Below are 26,819 nucleotides of genomic sequence, written 5' to 3' on the forward strand. Positions count from 1 at the left end.
AAGGTCTGGGGGGTTCTGGAGGGTCTCGGAGAGGTCTCTGGGGGGTCCCGGGGGGTCTCTGGGGGGTCCCGGGGGGTTCTGTGGTGTCCCGGGGGGTTCTGGGGGGTCCCCGCAAAGTCTGGGGGGTTCTGGGGCGTCCCGGGGGTTCCGGGGGGTCCCGGGGAGGTCTCTGGGGGTCTCCGTGGGGCTGGGGGAGGGGCGGGTACCGGGGGGGACACGTGGGGTGCCCCCCCCCTTCCCCCACCGTGACAGGCACCGGCGGGACCGGGACAAAGGGACCTTGTTGGGGACACTGGGAGGGACTGGGAGGGACTGGGGGGGACTGGGAGGGACTGGGGGGAGACTGGGGGGAGACTGGGGAGGAATGGGAGGGACTGGGGGGGGACTGGGAGGGACTGGGGGGAGACTGGGGGGGACTGGGAGGGACTGGGGGGAGACTGGGAGGGACTGGGAGGGACTGGGAGGGACTGGGAGGGAACTGGGAGAGGTTGAATGGCAACTGGGAGGGACTGGGGGAGACTGGGAGGGAACTGGGAACTGGGGAGAACTGCTGGGTGGGCCCTGGGCGTGTTCGGGGATTGACTGGGAGGGACTGGGACGCACTGGGGGAACACTCAGAGTGACTGGGAAGCACTGGGAGGGACTGGGACGGCACTGGTGGAGTGACTGGGAGTGACTGGGAAAGACTGAGAGCTACTGAGTCACTGGGGGAGCACTTAGAGTGACTGGGAAGCACTGGGAGGAACTGGGACGCACTGGGGGGGACTGGGAGGCGACTGGGAGGGACTGGGAACTGCTGGAGGGGCCTTAGGCGCATACTGGAATTGACTGGGAGTGATTGGGAGCCGACTGGGAGCTACTGCGAGGGGTCTGGGCGGGACTGGGAGAGGCTGGATAGAGGCTGGGAGGCAACTGGGATGGACTGGGAGCCACTGGGGAATAACTGGGATTGGCCGGGGAGGGACTGGGAGGCAACACTGAGTGGAAACTGGGGAGACTGGGACCTGAGAGGATATACTGGGATTGACTGGGAGCAGCCAGGGGATGGCTGAGAGGAAACTGGAGGGGACTGTGGGGAACTGGGAGGCACTGGGAAATGCTTGGGGAACACTGGGAGGGACTGGAAGTCTCCAAGGAGTGAATGGAGCGTGACTGGAAGTAACTGGGAGGCACTGGGGAGCAACTGGAACCACTGGGAGCTGAGCTGGGCATCTCCCAACACCCAGTATTCCCAGTTGCTCCCAGTCACTCCCCCTGCTCCTCAGCCACCTCCCAGAGCCTCCCAGTTGCTTCTCAGTTGCCCCCAGTCACCTCCCAGTGCTCCCAGATCACCCCCAGAGCCTCCCAGTTGCCTCTCAAATGACCCCAGTGACTTCCAGTTGCTCCCCACTTCTCCCCCCTGTGCCCCCCAGTGCCCTCTCGGTCACTCCCAGTTCCTCCCAGTCACTCCCAGAGCTTCCCAGTCAATCTGAGTGCTCCCCCAGTGACTCTGTAGCTCCCAGTCACACTCCAAGTCCCTCCCAGTCACTTCCAGTTCCCTTCCAGTCACTCCCAGTCCATCCCAGTTCCCCCCCAGTCACTCCCAGTTCCCCCCCAGTTACTCCCAGTCACTCCCAGTCACTGCCTGTTCCCCCTCCAGTTACTCCCAGTCATTCCCAGTCATTCCCAGTCACTCCCAGTCACTGCCTGTTCCGTCTCCGGGTACTCCCAGTCATTCCCAGTCATTCCCAGTTCCCCCCAGTCCCTCCCATTTGTGGTTCTGGGTCGCTGGGGGGGGGTGGGGACACCCTAAAAATACCCGGGGGGGGAGGGGCTGGCTCGGGGCCCGACCCGGGCTAAAAAAAGCTGGGGGTCACGTGACCCTGGGGGGGTTGGGGGGCGAGAGCGGCACCGGGACCCCGCGACCACCGGTAACGGGGGGGGGGGTCCGGGGGTACCGGGGACACACGGGATTGGGGACTGGGGACACGGGATTGGGGACTGGGGACACGGGATTGGGGTTTGGGGACACGGGATTGGAGTCTGGGGGTACCGGGGGGACACACGGGATTGGGGTCTGGGGACACGGGATTGGGGTCTGGGGGGGGACACACGGGATTGGGGTCTGGGGGTACCGGGGGGACACACGGGATTGGGGTCTGGGGACACACGGGATTGGGGTCTGGGGGGGACACACGGGATTGGGGTCTGGGGACACGGGATTGGGGTTTGGGGACACGGGATTGGGGTCTGGGGACACGGTATTGGGGTCCCGGGGGTGACACAGGGGATTGGGGTCTGGGGACACGGGATTGGGGTCTAGGGACACGGGATTGGGGTCTGGGGGACACATGGGATTGGGGTCTGGGGGGGACACACGGGATTGGGGTCTGGGGACACACGGGATTGGGGTCTGGGGACACGGGATTGGGGTCTGGGGGGCACACAGAATTGGGGTCTGGGGGGGACACGGGATTGGGGTCTCGGGGGGGACACACGGGATTGGGGTCTGGGGGGTCTGGGGGGCACCGGGGGGGACAGGGGACTTGGAGTGGCACTGGGGGACATGGGACCAGGAGCAGGATTTGGGGACCTGTGGGGACACGTGATGGGGACATGGGACTGGGAGAATTGGGGTCCTGGGGGGACAAGTGATGGGGAAATTGAGACCATGAGTGTGGGACTGGGGTCCTGAGGGGACACGTGAGGGGGACATGGGTCTGGTAGCAGGATTTGGGGTCCTGGGGGGACGCTGTAGGTGGTGGGGGGGTGCTGGGGGAATCTGGGGGACATGGTGGGGGTCATTGGACTGGGGTCTGAGGGGGGGCAGGGCACACTGGGGGACACTTGGGGTGAGAGGAAACCAGGAGGCCAGGGGGGAGGCAGGGGGTGACCCCAGGACTGGGGTCCTGGAGGGGCACCAGGGGGGACGTGGGACTACATGAGACCATGGGAATGGGATTGGGGAACTGGAGGGGCACCAGGGGGACATGGGACCATGGGAATGGGATTGGGGTCACGGCAGGGGACACTGGGGGGGGATTGGGACCATGGGAATGGGATTGGGGTCACGGCGGGGGACACTGGGGGGGGATTGGGACCATGGGAATGGGAATGGGGTCACGGTGGGGGACACTGGGGGGGGATTGGGACCATGGGAATGGGATTGGGGTCACGGCGGGGGACACTGGGGGGGGATTGGGACCATGGGAATGGGAATGGGGTCACGGTGGGGGACACTGGGGGGGGATTGGGACCATGGGAATGGGATTGGGGTCACGGTGGGGGACACTGGGGGGGGATTGGGACCATGGGAATGGGAATGGGGTCACGGTGGGGGACACTGGGGGGGGATTGGGACCATGGGAATGGGAATGGGGTCACGGCGGGGGACACTGGGGGGGGATTGGGACCATGGGAATGGGAATGGGGTCACGGCGCGGGACTGGGAGTGACACTGGGGTTTGGGCTGGGGTCCTGGTGGGCAGCGGGGAGGACAAGGGGTCTGGGGCCAGGGGGTGACGGGGGGACTCTGAGAAGCCAGCTGCCCTCGGTGTCCCCTCCGCGCTGCCACCGTGTCCCCCCAGTGTCCCCCGGTGCCCTTTGGTGTCCCCGCACCGGGGGCACCCCACGGCCCCGCTCTCCATGGACCCGCTGCCGCCGACCCTGGCACTGATCACCGTGGCCATCACCGCGGCCACCGCGGCCACCGCCGTCCCGGCCGGTGACACCGCGGGCCCGCCGGTGGTGGCCCTGGACATGGCCCCGGGCGCCTTCGATGACCAGTACCGGGGCTGCGGCCGCGCCATGGCCGCGGCCCTGCCGGCGCTCAACCGCTCCGAGTTCCGGCGGAGCGGTCACTTCGCCGAGGGCTGGGCCCTGGCCGCGGCCGAGTGGCGCGTCCGGCCGTCCCCTCGGTCCCCTCGGTCCCCTCTGTCCCCGGCCCAGGCCATCGCGCTGCTGGCCTACACGGCGCCGGTGCCGCTACACCGGGAGTTCAACGATGCCGTGCGCACGGCTGGGAACTCCAGCCAGCAATACCGGGACAAGTTCCACTTCAAAGCGCTGCATTTCCTGCTGACTGACGCCCTGGCCGCGCTGAGGGACGCGCGGGGACCGCGGTGTCACCGCGTGTACCGGGGCGTGCGCGGGCTGCGGTTCGAGGCGCGGCGCGGCGACACCGTCCGCTTCGGGCACTTCGCGTCGGCGTCGCTGCGCAACGAGAGCTCCTGGGCCTTTGGGACGGACGCGGCGTTCCAGGTGCTCACCTGCCAGGGCGCGGCCATCCGGGAATTCTCCTTCTTCCCGCACGAGGAGGAGGTGCTGATCCCGCCCTTCGAGACCTTCGAGGTCACCGCTGTCACCGCCGTCACCGAGGCTGGGGACAAGGCGCGGATCCAGCTCCGCTCCAGCGGGACCTTCAGCAACTACAACTGCGAGTGGCTGCGAGGTGACAGCCTGGGGACAGCCTGGGGACGGGGACAGGGACAGGGACACAGTGCTGGGGACAGGGACAGTCAGAGAAGGTGAGGGGACAGGGACACAGTGCTGGGGACAGGGACAGTCAGAGAAGGTGACGGGACAGGGACACAGTGCTGGGGACAAGGACAGGGACACACAGTACTGGGGACAGTCGGTGAGGGTGAGGGACAGGGACATTCAGAGAAGGTGAGGGACAGCGACAGGGACACTCAGTGCTGGGGACAGGGACAGTCAGAGAAGGTGAGGGGACCCAGTGCTGGGGACACTTGGTGAGAATGAGGAGACAAGGATACACGGTGCCGGGGACAAGGACAGGGACACCCAGTGCTGGGGGCACCCACTGTGGGCATGGGGACAAGGTCACCCCCAGTACTGGGGACAGGGGAGAGGGGACAGACACCTGCGGCTGGGGACATCCACCATGAGCACAGGGGGCACAGGGACATCCTGTGCCGGGGACAAAGATGGGGACCCCCACATGTGGGACGGGACAGAGACAGGGACCCCCCAATACTGACGCTGTCCCTCCCCTCCGCAGAGCAGCGCTGTGGGGATGGGCCCTGTGTGTTTGATGCAGGTGAGCTGGGCCCCCTGACCCCTCTGTCACCCTGCCACTCCTCCCCATGGCCCCCCTGTCACCCCTTTAGCACCCCCATGGCCACCCTTGAGCCCTGTCCCCTCCCCATGGCCCCCCATGGCCCTGTCACCCCTGATCCTCCCGTGGTCACTCCCCTTGTCACCACTGTTGCCCACTCATGGCCCCCTTGTCCCCTATGTCACTCTAGGACCCCTCTGACACCCCTTGGCTCCCTGTGCCCTCCCATGGCCCCCCAAACCCCTCTGTCACCTCTAACCCCCCCTCCATAGCCCCCTGTCCCACCCTCAGGGCTCCCCCTTTCCCCTGTCACCTCTGTCCTCCCTCACTGTCTCCCTGTCCCACTTACCCCGCCGCCCCCAGCCCCCTGTGACCCCCATCTTTTTCTCCCCAGGCAGGAGCATCCCTGAGGACCTCCCCAACCTTGGAGGGCTCCTCCTGGCCACTGCAGCCCTGGCAGTGGCCACTGGGATCCTCTAAACCACGAGGCCAAGACCACCATGGTCATTGTGGTCACCATGGTCACCAAAGACGATTGCACCCCCCAAGCCATGAGGCCACCAAGGTCACTGAGGTCTCCAAAGTCACCATGGCATCTGTGGCCACTGTGACTTACAAGGCCACCATGGCCACTGTGGCCACCAAGCCAGGACAAGGGAGGGGACAGCAGTGGAGCCACGGGTGCCACCAGGATGTTGGGACAACAGAGGGACAGGGGGACCCTGACTGTACCATGGCTGTGGTTCTTCACTTTCTTGGTATTTTTTGCCTCCCTATCCAGTAATTTTAATATTTCTTCCTGTTTATTAAACTGGGTTTACCTCAGTCCATGAGTTTTCCTTTTACTTTAACCCTCTGGAGGAGGAGGATGAGGAGGAAGCACAGGGGAACCCTCAGGGCAGGGGTGGAACTGAGTGGTCTTGAAGGTCCTTTGACATCCCAAATTATCCTGGAATTTCAGGACTTCCTGCAGGCAGGAGGAAGAGGGAGAGGAAGAGGAAAAGGAGCAGGAGAAGGTGGAGGAAGAGGGTTCTGAGGGTGGGACAAACCCCTGAAGAGTCGAATTTTGTACCCCAACAACCCAGAAAAGGACTCGACATTCTAAGGTGAAGGGTAGGATGAAGGATCCGGGTCTGGGGGTGACATTCTGTCCTGGTGTGTCTTGGTTTGACAAGACAGTTGTCTGCAAAGAAAGGCAAGATCCTCCTATGAAATGGAAAAAATGTAAACCCCCTCCCTCTGAATTGTTATAATTTCGAAATCAAAAGGTTCTCAGGCAAAGATATGGGAATAGGAATAACAGTTCTTTACTAGGAAAACTAAAAATACAAATGCAATGGTACAAATAAAAAAACCCAAACTGCTGTCAAGAAGGAAAGGAGCACATGGAAAATTGTGCTTCGATCCACCGGGAACTCCAGCAACTACAACTGCGAGTGGCTGCGAGGTGACAGCATGGGAACAACCTGGGGGATGGGGACACTCAGTGAGGGCTGGGGACGAGGACACACGGTGCAGAGGACACCGGTGGCCAAGAGGGGACAGGGAGACCCACTGCGGGTGGGAGGCAGGACAGCCAGAGCTGGGGACAAGGTCAGGGACAGCCAGTGCTGGGCACGGGGGATGGGGACACCCAGTGCCAGGTGAGGGGGACAGGGACACCCGGAGCTGGGGCTGGGGGGACAAGGACACCTATGGCTGGGCACAGGGGAAAGGGACCTTGTTATGGGCCCCTCTGACCTCCCACACCCTCAGGGCCCTCCTGTCACCCCTGTCCCTCCCCCTGTGACCCTCTGACCCCCTCAGCCCATGGTCTCCCTGACCCCTCTCTTTGTCCCCACAGGTGGGAGCCTCCCCGGGAACTCCCCCAACCTCGGGGGACTCCTTCTGGACACCGTGGCCATGGCGGTGGCCATTGGAACCCTCTAAGCCATGAAGCCATGGAGGTCACTATGTTCTTGGAGGACACATGGACACCATGGTCCTGAAGGCTACCAGGATCCCCGGAGAAATGCGGCCACCAAGGCCACCAAGGCCACTGTGGGCTCCCTGGTGACTTTGGCCACTGTGACCACTGTGACCACTGTGGCCATTATTGCCACTATGGCCACTGTGACCACTGTGACCACTGTGGCCATTATTGCCACTATGGCCACTATGGCCACTGTGACCGCTGTGGTCATTATTGCCACTGCGGCCACTGTGACCACTGTGACCACTGTGGCTGTTATTGCCCCTATGACCACTATGGCCACTGTGACCACTGTGGCCATTATTGCCACTGTGGCCACTGTGACCACTGTGACCACTGTGGCCATTATTGACACTGTGGCCACTGTGACCACTGTGACCGCTGTGGCCATTATTGCCACTGTGGCCACTGTGACCACTGTGACCGCTGTGGCCACTGTGATCCCTGTGGTCACTGTGGCCACTGTGACCACTGTGACCACTCTGACCTCTGTGACCACTATGGCCACTGTGACCACTGTGACCATTGTAGCTGTTATTGCCGCTGTGGCCACTGTGACCACTGTGACCACTGTGACCATTATTGCCACTCTGACCGCTGTGACCGCTGTGACCACTGTGGCCATTATTGCCGCTGTGACCCGCTTTGCCCGCTCGTCTCCGGGAGCTGCGCTTCGGGCATTGTCCACCGGAGGGCAGCAGCGAGCGCGGGCAAGCCGCGCTCCGGCTGCAGTTCCGGGTGCCGCCAGCAGGCGGCAGCACGAGCTGCCGGCGCTGCCGAGCGCCCGCCCCGCCCCGCCCGGCCCCGGGGGCTCTGCCGGGGTTTGGGATGGAGCGGCCTTAAAGCCCGTCCGGTGCCAGCCCTGTCCTGGGCAGGGACATCTGCCCTGGCCCGGGCTGCTCCAGGCCCCGCCCGGCCTGGCCTTGAGCCCTTCCCAGCGTGCGGCACCCGCAGCTTTGTTACGGGTGTGCGATGTGAGGATTTGCGCTCACAATTAAGGGATGACTACTGTGAGCGTTTTAAGAGAAGTTTTATTCACTGAGCGGAACAGGACACGGCACTGGGCAGAGCTGGACACGGCACTGGGTAGAGCTGGACACTGCACTGGGCAGAGCTGGGCACAGCACTGGGCAGAGCTGGACACGGCACTGGGCAGAGCTGGACACTGCACTGGGCAGAGCTGGAATGGCACTGGGCAGAGCTGGGCACGGCACTGGGCAGAGCTGGAATGGCACTGGGCAGAGCTGGACACTGCACTGGGCAGAGCTGGACACTGCACTGGGCAGAGCTGGAATGGCACTGGGCAGAGCTGGGCACGGCACTGGGCAGAGCTGGAATGGCACTGGGCAGAGCTGGACACTGCACTGGGCAGAGCTGGAATGGCACTGGGCAGAGCTGGAATGGCACTGGGCAGAGCTGGGCACAGCATTCCCAATCTGCCTCCCTGGGCAGCACAGAGGGGCCCAATCACTCCCTGACCTCCTGGCCCTGCTCTTCCCAATGCCCCCTGGATCCCTCCTGGCCCCAGCTCCACTGGTCACCCACCAGCACCCCCAGGTCCTTCTCCAGAGCTGCTCCAGCAGGTCCCACCCCAGCCCTGGTGACTGTCCCTCCCCAGGGACAGGACTTGCCCTTGCCCTCTTGAACCTCCCAATTTCCAGCCTTCAAGGTCCCCTGAACTGCAGGATGTGGCAGGATGCTCTGACCCTCAGACAAGAATTCCTTTCCCCTATTCCTGCTTGGCATGAAATGTGTGTGAGGTTCCTTCCTCGGGAAGGGGATGCTCCTGAAGGATCCTCCTCAAGGTTGAAGAAAGAGGCTTAGGAATTGTCACAGTATTGTGGCTTTGTCAGAATTATTTAACAGAATTGATTTGATTGAATTTTTTAATGGAATTGTTTTGATTTAATTATTTAATAAAATTGCTTCGCACAATGGCCTTGGTGGCCACAGTGACCACAATGGCCACAGTGGCTGTGGTAGCCTTGTGGCTCAGGGAGTGTTGGTGATCATGGTGGTCACAGTGGCTTTGGTGGTTATTGTGACCATGGTGGCCAGAGTGGCTGTGGTGGCCTTGATAGCCATAGTGGCCTCGTTTCTCTGCTGGTCCTGGTGGTTTTGGTGATCATGGTGGCCACAGTGACAACAGTGACCTCAGTGACCATGGTGGCCTCGTAGCTCAGAGGATCCCAGTTGCCACTGCCAGAGCTGTGGTGGCCAGGAGGAGTCCTCCAAGGTGGAGGGGGGCCATGGGGATGCTCCCACCTGGGGTACAAAGAGGGAGGTCAGGGGGACCATGGGAGAATGAGGGGTCGGGGGTGGCCATAATGGGGTGTTGGGGTGACAGGCGAGATGGGGTCCATGAGGTGAGAGGTGACAGGGTGTCTGGGGGGGCGTGGGCACCAGGCAGGCCAAGGGGTCATGGTGGCCTTAGGGGTGACAGGGGTCAGGGGGAGTCAGGGGTTGCCATGGGGGGTGTCGGGGGGTGTCATGGGGTGTCAGGGGTTCAGGGAGTGCCACGGAGGGTCCCAGCCCACCCACGTCCATCACACAGAGCCCGTGCCCACAGCACTGCCTTTGGTGGGCAGGGACAGGGTGGGTATGGGGATGTCCCTGTCCCTGTCCCTGTTGTCCCCTGGGGTGTCCCTGTCCCTCTTCCCTCTCAGAAGTGGGGGTCCCCATCCCTGTGCCTGCCGTGGGCGTTCCTGTCCCCATGCCCACAATGGGTGTCCCCGGGCTTGGTGTCCCCAGCATGGGTTGTCCCCAAACTCTCAGCCAGTGTCCCCACGGCCCTGTGCCCTGTCAGGGGAGTTCCCTGTCCACTGTGACTGTCCCCAGCACTGGGTGTCATTGTTCCCCCACCCGCAGTGAGTGTCCCCAGCACGGGGTATCCCTGTCCTTGTCCCCAGCACTGGGTGTTCCTATCCCCACAAACACAGTGGGTGTCCCAGTCCCCCACCCCCGGTGAGTGTCACTGTCCCCTCTGCCTTGTTGTGGGTGTCCCCATGCCCACAGTGGGTGTCCCTCTCCCCCAGGCTGTCCCCATGCTGTCACCTCGCAGCCACTCGCAGTTGTATCTGCTGAAGTCCCGCTGGAGCGGAGCTGGATCAACACCTTGTCCCCTTCCTGGCCGACTTTGACAACCTTGAAGGTCTCGAAGGGTGGGATCAGCACCTCCTTCTCGCCAGGATACATGGAGAATTCATGGATTTCCTTGCCGTGGCAGGTCTGCACATGGAACATCGTGTGTACCCCGAATGTCTGGGCAGTTTTTATGCTCAGTGACGCCGACGCGAATTGACCAAACCTCACGGTGTCATCTTGCTCTGCCTCAAACCGGAGCCCGCACACGCCCCGGTACACGCAATAACATGGTGGTCTCTGAGTGTTCCTCAGCTTCTGCAGGGCCTGGGTCAGCAGGAAATGCAGCGCTTTGAAGTGGAAGTTGTCCCGGTATTCCTGGCTGGATTTCCAGCCGTGCGCACGGCTGCGTTGAACTCCATGTACAGATCATTCATGGTGTGGCCATGAGGGTGATGGCCGGGGCCGGGGAAGACAAAGGGAACACAGGGGACCCCCGGCTCTGCCACTCAGCCGTGGCCATACCCTGTGGGTTTTCTCTCTGGAGGTTTCCGAGGGTGCAGCCTCCTTTTATCCCAAGCTCCTGGCCGCACGTTGCCCTCTTCCTTTCCCCTTTGGATGAGGTACAGCGACGGTGCAGTCTTCCCAACCCTCACATCCCCGTGGAGCTGGCATTTCCCCCAAAGCTCCCAAGCTCGGGCTGTCGGGGTTACGGGATAGACTTTGTGGGGACCCATTTCTCTTATTACCCTTATGTTCCGGACTTCAACTGTTCTGGCCAAACCGCCAGGGTTCTGTGACAAACCTCATGTCTTCTCATGAGGAGATACCAAGGCACATTTTGAAGACATTGACAACCATTTCTCCTCAATGGTTCTGCTCGCTGCTGAGCTCCAGTTGACAATTCCCGAACCGCAGCTCCCGGATACAAGCAGGCAAAGCGGGAAAATCCCTAATCTGAGAGAAAAACAGTTTCCTGTGCGAAACACCCGGGGGTTTTCATAAATAAATGGGTGCTGCTGCCTCCGCCCTCTTTTCTCCTTTTTATTATTCATCCCTCTTCTTTCTGGTTTTCTTTTTTTTCCTCCCAATGCTCCTTCTGTTGTGTTACCTCAAATCAGCTACTTTGGAACTGGCCCCAAACTGATCTTTCTTCCTTTTTTAATTGCACTGAGCAGCCCCCGCCTGCTCCCTCAGCCAGCCCTGGAACTCCAGACCCATCCCAAGCTCCATCCCTTCCCCGGACACCCTCCAGCCCCTCCAGGTCCTTTGTGAGGGGCTGCAGTGAACGAGGAAAAAGGGAGGAGCATTTCTCCATCACCTCTTTGGAGATTGTGGTTTGAAAAATAAACCTTGAAGTCACCTCTAACAAAAATTCCAGGAAATGCTTTATTTTAGGAAAAGAGGCGCCCTGCAGGAAATGCTTTAAAAGAGCTGCAGTGGATACGTCAGGCGAGCCAGCAGCGCGTTTTGGTAAAGTTTTGATGCACCGGGCAGGCACGGATCAAGTTTTTGATGCATTTTCTATACGGGAGGCGAGCAAGCGGCAATGGATTGATACATCAGGCGAGGCAGGCAAGGAGCGTTAGGAGGTGGCCGCCACATGGCCACTCCCAGAGCCCTGTCGGGAAGTGGCCAAGCGGCCGCAGCACTGCCCAGTCTCGGCTGTCCGGGCTGTCCTGCGCTCTCCTGGCTGCTCCGTGCCCCCCGTGCTGCTCCTGCTGCCCAGGCGCCGCTGCCTCGCTGGGCAGCTCTCGGAGGGGCTTCCCCTGCATGGACGCCTTGTTACACTGACCGTGGTGGCCGCAGCGGCTGTGGTGGCCACGGTGGCCTTGGTCACCTTGGGAACCACGGTGGCCACGGTGGCCTCAGTAGTTACAGTGACCACAGTAGCCACAGTGGGCACGGTGACATCATGGGTCACTGTGGGCACAACGGCCATGCTGACCAGGGTGGTTCCAATGCCCGGAGTGGTCATAGGGGCCAAAGAGTCCAAAGTGACCATAGTGGCAATAACGGCCACAGTGGTCACAGTGGTCACAGTGGTCACAGTGGCAATAATGGCCACAGTGGCCAAAGTGGCAATAATGGCCACAGTGGTCACAGTGGTCACAGTGGTCACAGTGGTCACAGTGGCCAAAGTGGCAATAATGGCCACAGCAGTCACAGTGGTCACAGTGGTCACAGCGGTCACAGTGGTCACAGTGGCAATAACAGCCACAGTGCTCAGAGTGGTCACAGTGGCCATAGTGGCAATAATGGCCACAGTGGTCACAGTGGTCACAGTGGTCACAGTGGCCATAGTGGCAATAACAGCCACAGTGGTCACAGTGGCCAAAGTCACCAGGGAGCCCACAGTGGCCTTGGTGGCCGCATTTCTCCGGGGATCCTGGTAGCCTTCAGGACAATGGTGTCCATGTGTCCTCCAAGAACATAGTGACCTCCATGGCTTCATGGCTTAGAGGGTTCCAATGGCCACCGCCATGGCCACGGTTGCCAGAAGGAGTCCCCCGAGGTGGGGGGAGTTGCCGGGGAGGCTCCCACCTGTGGGGACAAAGAGAGGGGTCAGGGAGACCATGGGCTGAGGGGGTCAGAGGGTCACAGGGGGAGAGACAGGGGTGACAGGAGGGCCCTGAGGGTGTGGGAGGTCAGAGGGGCCCATAACAAGGTCCCTTTCCCCTGTGCCCAGCCATAGGTGTCCTTGTCTCCCCAGCGCCAGCTCCGGGTGTCCCTGTCCCCCTCACCTGGCACTGGGTGTCCCCATCCCCCGTGCCCAGCACTGGCTGTCCCTGACCTTGTCCCCAGCTCTGGCTGTCCTGCCTCCCACCCACAGTGGGTCTCCCTGTCCCCTCTTGGCCACCGGTGTCCTCTGCACCGTGTGTCCTCGTCCCCAGCCCTCACTGAGTGTCCCCATCCCCCAGGTTGTTCCCATGCTGTCACCTCGCAGCCACTCGCAGTTGTAGTTGCTGGAGTTCCTGGTGGATCGAAGCACAATTTTCAATGTGCTCCTTTGGTTCTGGACATCAATGACCTGAAAGGTCTCGAAGGGCGGGATCAGCACCTCTTTCAGACTTTGTGAGAAGGAGAACTTCTGGATGTCCACGCCATGGCACGTGTGCACCTCGAACATCGTGTCTGTCCCATAACCCTCGGCCACGTTTTTGTCCAGCGACGATGAAGCGAATTGACCGAAGCGGACTTTCTCGCCGGCTTTCACAGTGAACTGGGTGTCTTTCACCCCCCGGAACACATCCTCACACTTACCAGGGTGTCTCAGCTTCTGCAGGGCCTGGGTCAGCAGGAAATGCAGCGTTTTGAAGTGGAAGTTGTCCCGGTATTCCTGGCTGGATTTTCCAGCCTCGCGCACGGCAGTGTTGAACTCCTCGTACACGTCCTCCATGGTGTAGGCCATGAGGGCGATGGCCTCAGCCGGGGACAGAGGGGATGGATTGGAGCCCCGCTTCTGCCACTCGGCCGTGGCCTTCACCCAGACCTGGGAAAAGTTCTTGTTCTGCTGGAACTCGGAGCTGTTGAGGGTCGACAACTCCCCGGCCATGGCGGGGCCGCAGTTCAGGTACTGGTCATCAAAGGAGTTCGGGGCCATGTCCAGGGGAAATACCTTGATGGCCGTGGATGGCAGAACCATTGCCAGCAGAGCCAGGGTCTGAGCCAGGGGGGCCATGGAGAAGAGAGGCCACAGGGAGCAGCGTGGGACACTGGGGGACACAGAGGGGACACAGAGGACACACGGCGTGACACAGGGCGGACACTGGGGGACCCCAGGGGATGCTGAGAGGACACTGATGGGACGCGGGATGCTGAGTAGACATTGATGGGACACAAGGGACACTGAGGGACATGGTGGGACACAGGGGACGCTGAGGAACATGGTGGGACACGGGAGGGTTTCTTGGGGAGGGGCTATGGAGGAAGATTGGGGGCAGCCTGGGGAGACTGAGGGGCAGCCCCAACCTAGCGACCCCTGGACCTGTCCTAGGACTCTGATCCCAAATTCTGGGAACACTCCTGGTGCTCTCCGCAGTGTCCCCCAGGCTCCCAATCCCATTCCCACAGTCCTATTTTCCCCCTCACCGTGTCTTTTCAGCCCCCCTGCAGGACCCTGACTCAAATCCTGCCGTCAGTCCCTGACCCTCCCCAAGCAACCCCAGTGCCCCCTGCACCCCAATCCCACTCCCACCGTTCTGTCCCCCCCTCCCGGTGTGTCCCAGTGCCTCTGTTACCCCAATCCCTTGAACCACTCCCAGTGACCCCATGGCCCTCAGGACCCTGACCCAAGGCCTGGGGTCCCCCCAGTGTCTCTCTTGTCCTCTTCCCATATCCCAATCCCACTCCCAGTCCCATGACCACCCCAGTGGATCCTCAGGACCCCAGTCCAGTCCCCTGTGCACCCAAGTGTCCCCCAGTGCATCCCAGTACCCCACGGCCACCACCATGGTCCTGTGTCCCCCATTGCTGCCCGGACCACCCCAGGACCACGATCCCTGTCCCATGCCCAGTGCCCCCCAGACCCCAATCCCACAGGCCCATGCTCCTGCCTGCAAGGGTCCCCCATCACCCAATACCGAAACCAGCTGGAGTGAGCTCTCTGATGGAACTGGAGGTATCAGAAAGCTGGAATTCCTTATCAGCTTGGATTCACAGCAGATCTCTCCTGGTCCTGCAGGTCAAGGGGGTTTTTGCCATGGGGTATTTATCCATCATAATTATAAATATTCATTAAGATGTGTCACTTATCTGATACAGTAACAGCACTTTTCCCATAAATAATCTGCATGGCTCTGCCTCCTTTAGAAAATAATTTTTATTGTCCCTGAGAGTCATAAAAATGGGTGTGGTTTTCACTGGGTGCTCCAGTATCTCAGACGACCTTGCCTCAAACGTTCTCTTTGGGCAGGTGGAGTGTTACAGTCTGGGTTCTCGGGGTCTGTGCTGCCGTAGGTGTCCTGGGAACCGATGTCCCGCTAAGCACAACCTGTCCAGGTGTCCCAGGTAGGCTCCCAGCCGCAGGAGACCTTAGCAAGCAGCTCAGCTCTTAAGTGAGATCAGCTCTTGGGTGAATTGAGCTCCTCAGTGATTTCAGCTCTTTGCTTGCTAAGTGCCCCTACAGATGCAGGGATGAGGAGGGAGAAGGCTGCGTGAGGTTCCACAGTTGTGTCTTTACTGACGCTTCTGCCAAGGGTGGCAGGGACGGCACTCCTGCCAAACCAGGCAGAAACGGGGGTTTTTATAGGGCGCAGGGATTTGGGGAACAGTCCAATAGTAAGGGTCAAGGTAAATATGACCTACGGTCTTACAGAGAGGTAACGAGGGTCTGAGGCAGGAGAGGGGTCTCTTGGTCCAGTCATCAGCACCAGGCATTTCTTACCTTAGGGAACTGACCACCAGGGAGGTCTTGTAGGCCCTGTGGCTGCACAGTGCAGCTCCTTCTGTGCCGCAGAGCTTGCTAGAAACCCCTCACTGGTGTTCCATTGATCTCTGTCTCCACATGTTCCAGCCACCTTTGCCCTGCTGTGCCCACACTTCTACATCCTTGTAAGGGTTTTTGCCCGTTCATCTTTGCGCCCCATCCAGCACCATGAAGGGATCTGAAACTTTCTGTTCTCTCTCTTATTACTCACCCACTCACCCGCACAATCCCACTCCCACGCTCCCATGGCCCCCCAGCTCCCCCCAGCCCCACTCCCCACTGCTCACTGAGTTGCTGCCACCCCTCAGATCCCAAATGGGGTCCCCTATCCGATGACATCCCTGCAGGCACCTCGAGCCTGGGGATGATCTCTTGGGGCAGTGCCTGGGTCACTTCCCTGGCCTTGTTGGCGTGGCAGGAGAAGCTCTGGACCCCAAAAAAGGATCCACCAACACCAGGAGATACCTGAGCCCATGCTGGCATGGTAGCTCAGAAAAGCCCTTTGCCAGTAATCCCCGGGAGTGTTTCCTCTTCCAGCAATGCCTGGAGGTGATGGGTTTGAATTCCAAGGGCTCTGTTTGAAACATATCGGGCTTTGCTCTGCAACAGACCTGACAATTTTGTCCTGTGGACACTGAGGATCTGAGGCCACAGACCAGTCCCCATCGCATCGATTCCCCAGAGCTTTGCTGGTGCTTTTCTCCTTTCCAAATTGCATCAGCTGGGGAGAGCCTGATCTGGGTATTGGGAGTTACCTCTCACCCACCCTCTTTATTGCAGACTTTTAGATAAGCAGCCAATTTTCAATCTGCCCAACTCTCTCCAGGCCTCACAGCTGGGGATGAAATTCCTTTCCCAGGAATTAACACCAGGATGTTTTGCTGGAAACCTCTTGTGCAGCTTTGTTGCAAGTCTATTTCCCACATGGAATTGTCAATCCTCAAGCTGGTGTACCCTGGATTGTAGTAGGGTGGCATCGAGGAGGGACAGTAATCCTTGCTTATATTTAATTGGAGATCCCTGAGCTGTTAATTGACTTCTTCATTCCCATATGGCTCCATGGGCATGAGCAATGGTCTGAGCAGATGACAAGTGAGTTCCTAGGTTTGATCTTTTTCCTGCTGCCAATTCCAGAGCTCTTTGTTTCATTGCGAGCCCCTCCCTTTGTTCCACATCTTCTTGCAGTTGCGGAGAGAAGAGTATATACCATAAATCTCTGTCCCAAACTGGATTTCTTGGCCTCTTGGGTGAGGAGAACAGTCCCACAGGCATCTCTGCAAATCCTGGCTGATTGAGTTGTTTGGAAAAGCATCCCACAAGTCTCCTGAAGTCTCCCTGACAAAGGAGACCCCAGAATGAACTTTGATTTGACTCCTGAGGAAGGACACGCATTCTGTAACTCAAAAATAGCCCTGGTTTCCACATTTCCAATGGGATTTCCTGACTTTAACAAAGCCCTTTGAGCTTTCTGTGTGCCAAGGACAGCACTGGGTCCTGGGAGTCCTGGCTCAGAACGTGGGGGAGACTTCAGGAGACCTTTGGAAGTCAGGCCCTCCCAGGCTGATGTTGAAATTTGAAAAGGAGAAATGCACCAGCAAAGCTCTGGGGAATCGATGCGATGGGGACTGGTCTGTGGCCTCAGATCCTCAGTGTCCACAGGACAAAATTGTCAGGTCTGTTGCAGAGCAAAGCCCGATGTGTTTCAAACAGAGCCCTTGGAATTCAAACCCATCACCTCCAGGCATTGCTGGAAGAGGAAACACTCCCGGGGATTACTGGCAAAGGGATTTTCTGAGCTACCACGCCAGCATGGGCTCAGGCATCTCCTGGTGTTGGTGGATCCCTTTTTTGGGGTCCAGAGCTTCTCCTGCCATGCCAACAAGGCCAGGGAAGTGACCCAGGCACTGCCCCAAGAGATCATCCCCAGGCTCGAGGTGCCTGCAGGGATGTCATCGGATAGGGGACCCCATTTGGGATCTGAGGGGTGGCAGCAACTCAGTGAGCAGTGGGGAGTGGGGCTGGGGGGAGCTGGGGGGCCATGGGAGCGTGGGAGTGGGATTGTGCGGGTGAGTGGGTGAGTAATAAGAGAGAGAACAGAAAGTTTCAGATCCCTTAATGGTGCTGGATGGGGCGCAAAGATGAACGGGCAAAAACCCACACAAGGATGTAGAAGTGTGGGCACAGCAGGGCAAAGGTGGCTGGAACATGTGGAGACAGAGACCAATGGAACACCAGTGAGGGGTTTCTAGCAAGCTCTGCAGTACAGAAGGAGCTGCACCTCCCCAAAGTGAAAGTTCATGGCAAGGTCATCTGGGATATTGGGGCAGTCAGTGAAAATGAGCCCCACAAACCGCATTTTTATGGCTCTCCAGGACAATAAAATTATTTCCTAAAAGAGGAAGAGCCATGCTGATTATTTACGGGAAAAGTGCTGGTTTTGTATTAGCTAAGAAGCCCATTCTAATGAATATGTATAATAATGGTGGATAGATTCTGCGTGGGGAAATCCCCCCTGGCCTGCAGGACCAGGAGAGATCTGCTGTGAGTTCAAGCTGATAAAGAAATCCAGTTTTCTGATGCCTCCAGTTCTGTCTGGGCCTTCACTCTGGCCGATTTCGGTATCAGGGGCTGGGGGGACTCCTGGTGTCACTTGTGGGGGACATGGGACCTGGGTTGTGGGGTTGGGGTATGGAGGGCTTCAGGGGGACGCTGTGGGGTCAGGGGTTGATCCCTGGATTTGAGTTGGGGTCCTGGGGTGACATGAAATGGGTAACAGGACTGGAAGCGGGCCTGGGGGCTGGGTGAGGGCCAAGGCAGACAGTCAGGGTGGGTTGAGGGAGTGGCTGTAGGAATTTGAGTGAGGTTCCTGAGCAGCCCAGGGTCACAAAAGGGTTACAAAGTTCTGGGAGCAGAAATGAGATCCTGGGGAGCACCAGGGGGACATCGGAAGGGTAAACACAGGATTGGGACTGAGACTGGAGGGTTGATGTGCAGGGATTGAGAGACACCATCTCTGCAATGCCAGCAAAGCAAACCATTTATTACACCAATTTACCAGGATTTATAGGTCACAACATTAGTACAAAATTTTCAACTTGGATCCCTGTTGGGGAAGATGAAACAGGAAAGCCTTATAAATATGATTGCCTGGCAGCTGGCAAAAGATTTTGAGAATATAGAAACTTTAAATGATATTGAAATGAAAGCAAGCTTTGAGATACCAGGTTACTGAACAACTGGCAAACGATGGCATGGCCAGCTGAGGTAATCCCCTTTTGATGGAACAATGCCCTCTCCTCGCAGACAGCAGGGCAGAGCAGACCCTACTAGCTTGGCAGAAGGGGTCCAAAGAGTCGTTTTTAGGGTTTAAAATGTAGCACAGTATAGTAATGTCATGGTTCTTATAGGCTGTATGGAAAGGCTGTAGGATTTGTATCTTGTACTAGATTGGTTAGTGAAAATTAGAATATGCCGCGTGGAAGAAGATTTATTGTATTGAAACGGGAACTTCCCTCTCTTGCTCTTGCCTCTCTTGCCTCTCTTGCCTCTCGTGCCTCTCTTGCCTCTCTTGCCTCTTGTGCCTCTCTCTCTCTCTTGCTTTTTTGGGCCTGCTCCGAGCTGGTCAGTGCCAAGGGTCAGAGTGACCAGACGTGATGTCTTCACTTCTGTTCTTACCTTGAGTTTATCTCTCCCCCAGTTTTCACTGGACCAGGGCCACAAGGTCTGCAGTGCTACCCAGTTCAGCTTCTGCAGCGTTCTGGTCTTCCACATCTCCCCCTTTTTTGGTTTTTATGAAAAAAGGTTTGTGTACTTTGATGTGAAAGCAGTTCCCATCTGTAAGGCTATTCTCTTATTATCACCACTGGTCATATGCTGAATTTAGGGTAGAATACATGGAGTACAGATCACAATCAATAAAATCTTACCAAATGCAATCATATCACTGACAAAGAGACTCCCTCCATGGGAGAACAAAAGGATAATGTCCAAGGCCTCCTAAGAGATGAGAATGTATGGCTACTGCTCCAAAGTTCACGTGGTTGGAGCTCGGGGCCATGCTGAGCCCCTCATGGAGGAACTCTTCCCATGTAACCCCGTGTGTCCCCAGTGTCCCTTCAGTGTGTCCCCTTTGTCCCCCTGGTGTCCTGCACTGGTCCCAGTGGCTTCTCCTTCTGTCTGAGCAACCATGAGGTCCTGTGGCCACTGTGGCTGCTGTGGCCAGCAACGCCATTGTGCAAAGAAACTCTATTAAATTATTCTGTCAAATCAACTCTATTAAATGATTCTACCAAAACAATTCCATTAAATAATTCTGACAAAGCCAGCAAAAAGTGACAATTCTTAACCAGGGCTCCATGTCATTCCCCGCACCAACTCTTGTGGGAATGTCTTTTTCTCTCAACCTCACAGAGGATCCTTGGGGACCATCCCCTTCAAGAAGGAGGAACTCACACACATTTCATTCCAAGGAGGAACAGGAGAGAGAATCTCTGTCTGAGAGGGGACTGGACATTCCCAGGGTCTGGTGATGGACGGCCAGGCCCAACTCTGGTACTTCACCCTCAGCGGTCAGTTCAGGGTTGGTGTTTTGGGCTGGTTTGAGCCCAGTTTAGCACCAGTGCCATGCCCTTCCTGGCAGGGGGGATCTGCTGGAGCAGCTCTGGAGAAGGACCTGGGGGTGCTGGTGGGTGACCAGTGGAGCTGGGGCCAGGAGGGATCCAGGGGGCATTGGGAAGAGCAGGGCCAGGAGGTCAGGGAGTGATTGGGCCCCTCTGTGCTGCCCAGGGAGGCAGATTGGGAATGCAGTGCCCAGCTCTGCCCAGTGCTGTGCCCAGCTCTGCCCAGTGCCGTGTCCAGCTCTGCCCAGTGCCATGTCCAGCTCTGCCCAATGCCATTTCCAGCTCTGCCCAGTGCCATTCCAGCTCTGCCCAGTTCCATTTCCAGCTCTGCCCAGTGCTGTGCCCAGCTCTGCCCAGTGCCATTCCAGCTCTTCCCAGTGCTGTGCCCAGCTCTGCCCAGTGCCATTCCAGCTCTGCCCAGTTCAGTGTCCAGCTCTGCCCAGTGCCATTCCCAGCTCTGCCCAGTGCAGTGTCCAGCTCTGCCCAGTGCTGTGCCCAGCTCTGCCCAGTGCCATTCCAGCTCTGCCCAGTGCCATGTCCAGCTCTGCCCAATGCCATTTCCAGCTCTGCCCAGTGCCGTGTCCAGCTCTGCCCAGTGCCATGCCCAGCTCTGCCCAGTGCAGTGTCCAGCTCTGCCCAGTGCCATTTCCAGCTCTGCCCAGTGCCATTCCAGCTCTGCCCAGTGCCATGTCCAGCTCTGCCCAGTGCCGTGTCCAGCTCTGCCCAGTGCCATTCCCAGCTCTGCCCAGTGCCACGTCCAGTTTTGTGCAGTGCTATGTCCAGTTCTGCCCAGTGTTCTTTCCCGTTCTGGGCTCATCAGGACCTGAATGCCTGGAGCTCCTGGAGGGAAGCGTGGATGATACCAGGACTGGAGCATTTCTGTCACAAGGTGACAAATAACAGAGATAATGGAAATTTTCCGTTCCCCTGGAGGTGCTGGACAGGGCCTGAAGACAAACAGGCAGAAGTGATAAAAGGATAGAGATTTGCCCACAGGATGAAAAATACAGCTAGAACCCATGGAGAAACAGATAAAGGAATCTCCAGTGGGCTTTGGGAAGTTCTGTAACAGGAACCAACAGGACCTGTGCAAAGAAATCGTTCCAGGAAAAGTCCCTGTGATATCAAAATATTTGGTGAAAATGATCCCCAGAAACCCATTTTTATGACTCTCCAGGACAATAAAACAACTTTCAGGATAAGTTGGATCCATGCAAATTATTTATGGGAAAAAACTGTTTCTGTATTAGCTCAGAAGCCCATTTTAATTAGTACTTATAATTATGCTGGATAAATTCCCTGTGGCAAAGTCCCCCAACCTGCAGGACCAGGAGAGATCGGCTGTGAGTTGAAGCTGATAAAGAATTCCGGCTTTCTGATACCTCCAGCCCCGTCAGGGAGTTCAATCCCAGATTTCAGTGTCAGGGACTGGGGGCACTCGTGGGGGACATTTGCTCGCCTCCCGTATAGAAAATGCATCAAAAACTTGATCCGTGCCTGCCCGGTGCATCAAAACTTTACCAAAATGCGCTGCTGGCTCGCCTGACGTATCCACTGCAGCTCTTTTAAAGCATTTCCTGCAGGGCGCCTCTTTTCCTAAAATAAAGCATTTCCTGGAATTTTTGTTAGAGGTGACTTCAAGGTTTATTTTTCAAACCACGATCTCCAAAGAGGTGATGGAGAAATGCTCCTCCCTTTTTCCTCGTTCACTGCAGCCCCTCACAAAGGACCTGGAGGGGCTGGAGGGTGTCCGGGGAAGGGATGGAGCTTGGGATGGGTCTGGAGTTCCAGGGCTGGCTGAGGGAGCAGGTGGGGGCTGCTCAGTGCAATTAAAAAAGGAAGAAAGATCAGTTTGGGGCCAGTTCCAAAGTAGCTGATTTGAGGTAACACAACAGAAGGAGCATTGGGAGGAAAAAAAAGAAAACCAGAAAGAAGAGGGATGAATAATAAAAAGGAGAAAAGAGGGCGGAGGCAGCAGCACCCATTTATTTATGAAAACCCCCGGGTGTTTCGCACAGGAAACTGTTTTTCTCTCAGATTAGGGATTTTCCCGCTTTGCCTGCTTGTATCCGGGAGCTGCAGTTCGGGAATTGTCAACTGGAGCTCAGCAGCGAGCAGAACCATTGAGGAGAAATGGTTGTCAATGTCTTCCAAATGTGCCTTGGTATCTCCTCACATGAAGACATGAGGTTTGTCACAGAACCCTGGTGGTTTGGCCAGAACAGTTGAAGTCCGGAACATAAGGGTAATAAGAGAAATGGGTCCCCACAAAGTCTATCCCGTAACCCCGACAGGCCGAGCTTGGGAACTCTGGGGGAAATGCCAGCTCCACGGGGATGTGAGGGTTGGGAAGGCTGCACCGTCGCAGTACCTCATCCAAAGGGGAAAGGAAGAGGGCAACGTGCGGCCAGGAGCTTGGGATTAAAGGAGGCTGCACCCTCGGAAACCTCCAGAGAGAAAACCCACGGGGGTATGGCTGTGGAATCTCTGTCCCTTTATCCAAATCAAGTTTCAAGGGCACTTTATGAACACTTGGCTTTTCATAGTGTGGCTTTTCCCCACACTCTGAAGGTACTGGGTAGTGCTTAAAGTCTGACAGCCAAAAATAATTAAAGGATGTAGAAGTATATACACAGGGCAATAAACGTGGCTCGAAGTAGTGGAGAAAGAGGCAAACGGGAACTCCAGTGCGGATTTTGGCAAGTCCGTTACACAAAAGGAGCAGCGCCGGCCAAAAGCAGAAGTTCAGGTGAGGTTATCTGATCTATTTGGAGCACTCAGTGAAAATGACCCCCAGAAACGCCACTTTTATGACTCTCCAGGACAATAAAAATTATTTCCTAAAAGAGGCAGAGCCATGCAAATTATTTACAGGAAATGTGCTGGTTTTCTAACAGATAGGAAGCTCATTTTAATGAATATGTATAATTAGGATGGATAGAATCTGTCTGGCAAAGTCCCCCCTGACCTGCAGGACCAGGAGAGATCTGCTGTGAGTCGGAGCTGATAAAGAATTCCGGCTCTCTGACACCTCCAGTTCCGTCAGGGAGCTCACTCTGTCTGATTTTGGTATGGGGGGCTGGGGGATTCCAGGGGGACACTTGGGGGGACAATCCCAGTGCCACCATGGCATTGGGACTGGGGCCCAGGGAGGAACTGGGGGGAGCCTGGGGGAGAATGTGAGGTGGGACTGGTGTCCTGGGGGAACCTGGGGGGCTCTGGGGGACCTGGGGCTGGGGTCCACTGGGCCCGGGGGGCAGCAGGAGGAGACTGGGAGTGTGACTGGGGCCATGGGAGAGCTGGGGGACACTGCAGGGGGCAGGGCGTGATCCCTGCATTTGGGTTGGGGTCCTGGGGTGCTTTATACCCAACAACCCCAAAAGGGACACCAGACTGGGAGTGGGATTGGGGTCTGGGGGTGGGCTGCGAGGGACACTGGGGGGTCAGGGAGTGACCCCAGATTTGGGTTGGGGTCCTGAGGGGGCTGAGGGGACGCCAGAAGAATGACACAAAACTGTGGGAGTGGGATTGGGGTCCCTGAGGGGACTGGAGCACACTGGGGCATCCAGGAGTGACCCCAGGATTTGGGATCAGAGTCCCAGGATTTGTCCAGGGCTGCCCTGTCCAGGCCCGCTCCCCCTCCCCTGGCTGACTGCAGCCTCCTTCCCCAGCCCCTGATGGACAGATCTTCTCCAAGTCCCGTGGTGTCCCCCATGTCCCTCAGCATCCTCCCATGTCCCTCAGCATTCCCTCAGTGTTCCATCAGTGCTCTGCCCTGTTCCTCAGTGATCCTCATGTCCCGTGGTGTCCCCCATGTCCCTCATTGTTCCATCAGTGCTCTGCCGTGTTCCTCAGTGTTCCTCGTGTCCTGTGGTGTCCCCCATGTCCCTCAGCATTCCCTCAGTGTTCCATTAGTGCTCTGCCCTGTTCCTCTGTGTTCCCCGTGTCCCGTGGTGTCCCCCATGTCCCTCAGCATTCCCTCAGTGTTCCATCAGTACTCTGCCGTGTTCCTCAGTGTTCCCCGTGTCCCGTGGTGTCCCCCATGTCCCTCAGCATCCCCCCATGTCCCTCAGCATTCCCTCAGTGTTCCATCAGTGCTCTGCCCTGTTCCTCAGTGTTCCCCGTGTCCCGTGGTGTCCCCCATGTCCCTCAGCATCCCCCCATGTCCCTCAGCATTCCCTCAGTGTTCCATCAGTGCTCTGCCGTGTTCCTCAGTGTTCCCCGTGTCCCACAGTGTCCCCTCTGTTTGCCAGCATCCTCCCGTGTCTCACGCTGGTCAGAGTGGCCTCTCCCCTCTCTGGATCCCCCGGTTTGGAGCCTGGCACTGCTGGCAATGGCCGTGACCACCACGGCCATCACGGTGGTGCCCCTGGACATGGCCCGGGACTCCTTCGATGACCAGTACCCCGGCTGCCGACACGCCATGTCCACGTTGTTGCCGGCGCTCAACCACTTTGAGTTCCAGCAGAACCCTCTGTTCGCCCGGGTCTGGGTGACGGCCGCGGACAAGTGGTGGAGGCGGGGGCCGCCGGTGACCCCTCTGTCCCCAGAGCAGGCCATCGCCCTCATGACCTACACCATGAAGGACATGTCCAAGGAGTTCAACGATGCCGTGTGCGCGGCCGGGCGCTCCCGCCAGCAATACCGGGACAAGTTCCACTTCAAAGCGCTGCATTTCCTGCTGACCGACGCCCTGGCCACGCTGAGGGACGCACGGGGACCGCGGTGTCACCGCGTGTACCGGGGCGTGCGCGGGCTGCGGTTCGAGGCGCGGCGCGGCGACACCGTCCGCTTCGGTCGATTCGCGTCGGCGTCGCTGCGCAAACAGATCGCTCAGCAATTTGGGACGGACACGATGTTCCAGGTGCAGACGTGTCAGGGCGTGAACATCCGGGAGTTCTCCTCCAACCCTAGTGAGGAGGAGGTGCTGATCCCGCCCTTCGAGACCTTCGAGGTCACCGATGTCACCCGGGAAGGGGACAGGGCGTTGATCCAGCTCCGCTCCAGCGGGACCTTCAGCAGATACAGCTGCGAGTGGCTGCGAGGTGACAGCCTGGGGACAGCCTGGGGGACGGGGACACCCACTGTGGCCATGGGGACACCCACAACAAGGCAGCAGGGACAGTGACACCCACAGGTGATGGGGGACAGGGACTGAGACACCCCTGACAGGGCACAGGGACAGAGACAGGGATGTCCCTGCCAGGGGAGGTCAGGGACAGGGACTGAGACAGGAACCCTGCTCTGCTGACTCTGTCCCTCTCCTCTGCAGACCAGCTCTCTGGGGACCGGCTCTGTGTGCTCAGCGCGGGTGGGACCATCCTGACCCCCCTGAACCTCTTGTACCCCCCTGACATCCCTCATGGCACCCCCTATTTCCCCTGTCAGCCCTGAAGCCCCCCATGACCCCCCTGAAACCCCTTGCTCCCTGTATTACCCCACTGCCCCCCTGACACCCCATTTCCCTAAAGCCCCCATGGCCCCCCTGACCACCAATCCCCCTCCTGCACCCGGCCACCGGTCACCTCCAATCCTCCCCCTGACCATGGCCCCCATCTCTCCTCACCCCATGTTATGACACCCCTCCAAAGCCCTCACTCCCCCCATGACCCTCCTGACCCCTGGTCGCCACCCGCATTGTCATCCATCCCCCCCTCATACTCCCCCCTGTACCCCTGTAATCCCTGACCCCTCTCTGAGTCCCCCTCGACCCCCTCCCCTCCATGGACCACTCATCCCCCTCTTTTTCCCCCAGGTGGGAGCATCCCAAGGGCCCCCTCCCACCTCAGAGGGCTCCTCCTGGGCACGGCGGCCCTGGCAGCGGCCACCAGGATCATCTGAGCCGTGAAGGCCACCATGGTCTCCACGATCACCAAGGCCACCATGACCCCCAGAGACACGAAACAACCAAGGCTACCAAGGCCACCTCTGCCATTTCCCTGGGGAAATAAAAGGGAAAAGAGAAGAGGAAGACAAGAGAAAAATAAAATCCTACCTACTCCCCACCCCCTCAACGTTTATCTGACTGCCCTTTACCTCTTTGGAGATTCATTTATTTGCATTCTTGCCCAAATCTTGTGAATTCCCACATATTCAAGATATAAACCAAACCAAATATTTCCACAGCACAATTAATTCAGCCTTGACAGGAATAAGAGGAAAGTGCCTTAACAAACAAACTGTCTGAATCTGGTGATGGATAGGGCCTCGGACCGGTAGATAAGGAAGTGACCAGAAACATTACCAGCTTCCGAAAATGTTCCTCATTGAGAGAGATTGCAGCTGAGACAAGGTCCTGCCAAATTCCTGAACTCCAAGAAGAAGAACAAAGACTTAACAGGCTTAGGAATATTCATTTTCCTGCCCAGGATGGAAGGGTGGGGTGTGTAGCAAGGAGGGCGTGCATTGGGTGCATTGGGAAGTCTGCACCTTCCAAGAACCTCAGCCAGTGGGGAAAGGGAGACGGAGATATGGCCGGGTGAAACAGAGATTTTTGGAGTTCACTTTAGTTAACAAAATGAATTAAGCATTTAAATTTTAGCTTGTAGAATTATGTGATGAATTTTAACCTTTTACTTAAGAAACCTCTGCCATGGTACAAAAGGGCATAAGAAAATGCAAAATTTCTGAAGCTTCTTGCATAAAGAGCAGTACCAGAAAGGA

The 26,819-nt window shown here is 57.9% G+C and overlaps 3 protein-coding genes and 1 pseudogene across 6 annotated transcripts; 2 read left to right on the forward strand and 2 right to left on the reverse strand.

The window, feature by feature from the left end:
- The first annotated feature begins 1,860 nt into the window (after window positions 1–1,860).
- Window positions 1,861–7,094, forward strand: LOC110478077 (GPI-linked NAD(P)(+)--arginine ADP-ribosyltransferase 1). Of its 3 annotated transcripts, XR_014953464.1 has the most exons (5): window positions 3,369–4,429; window positions 5,000–5,038; window positions 5,451–5,814; window positions 6,018–6,162; window positions 6,900–7,094. XR_014953464.1 is itself a non-coding variant. In XM_031503755.3 (4 exons), exons 2-4 carry the CDS (start codon window positions 3,625–3,627, stop codon window positions 5,534–5,536), a joined length of 930 nt encoding a protein of 309 aa, XP_031359615.3. In that variant the 5' UTR covers window positions 1,861–1,910; window positions 3,567–3,624; the 3' UTR covers window positions 5,537–5,881. The 3 variants fall into 3 exon arrangements, 1 of the variants encoding a protein (XP_031359615.3); XM_031503755.3 differs by lacking the exons at window positions 6,018–6,162; window positions 6,900–7,094 and adding an exon at window positions 1,861–1,910 and having other exon boundaries at window positions 3,567–4,429; window positions 5,451–5,881; XR_014953463.1 differs by lacking the exon at window positions 6,900–7,094 and having other exon boundaries at window positions 6,018–6,846.
- A 1,545-nt stretch (window positions 7,095–8,639) lies between these two features.
- Window positions 8,640–11,380, reverse strand: LOC116183279 (erythroblast NAD(P)(+)--arginine ADP-ribosyltransferase-like; annotated as a pseudogene). The gene is made up of 2 exons (XR_014953465.1): window positions 10,083–11,380; window positions 8,640–9,293 (listed from the first exon to the last, which is right to left on the reverse strand). The product of XR_014953465.1 is annotated as an erythroblast NAD(P)(+)--arginine ADP-ribosyltransferase-like (transcript).
- Window positions 11,381–12,463: 1,083 nt separating this feature from the next.
- On the reverse strand, window positions 12,464–19,090 carry LOC146768520 (erythroblast NAD(P)(+)--arginine ADP-ribosyltransferase-like). The gene is made up of 2 exons (XM_085574122.1): window positions 13,050–19,090; window positions 12,464–12,653 (listed from the first exon to the last, which is right to left on the reverse strand). The coding sequence occupies exons 1-2, from the start codon at window positions 14,173–14,175 to the stop codon at window positions 12,568–12,570; spliced, it is 1,212 nt and encodes a 403-aa protein (XP_085430248.1). The 5' UTR covers window positions 14,176–19,090; the 3' UTR covers window positions 12,464–12,567.
- Window positions 19,091–24,013: 4,923 nt separating this feature from the next.
- LOC146768521 (erythroblast NAD(P)(+)--arginine ADP-ribosyltransferase-like) lies at window positions 24,014–25,989 on the forward strand. Its single transcript, XM_085574119.1, has one exon. It carries the CDS (start codon window positions 24,199–24,201, stop codon window positions 25,282–25,284), a length of 1,086 nt encoding a protein of 361 aa, XP_085430245.1. The 5' UTR covers window positions 24,014–24,198; the 3' UTR covers window positions 25,285–25,989.
- The last annotated feature ends 830 nt before the right edge of the window (window positions 25,990–26,819 follow it).

This window comes from Lonchura striata, chromosome 2, assembly GCF_050655825.1.
Source record: "Lonchura striata isolate lonStrDom1 chromosome 2, ASM5065582v1, whole genome shotgun sequence".
Classification (NCBI taxonomy): Eukaryota; Metazoa; Chordata; class Aves; order Passeriformes; family Estrildidae; genus Lonchura; species Lonchura striata.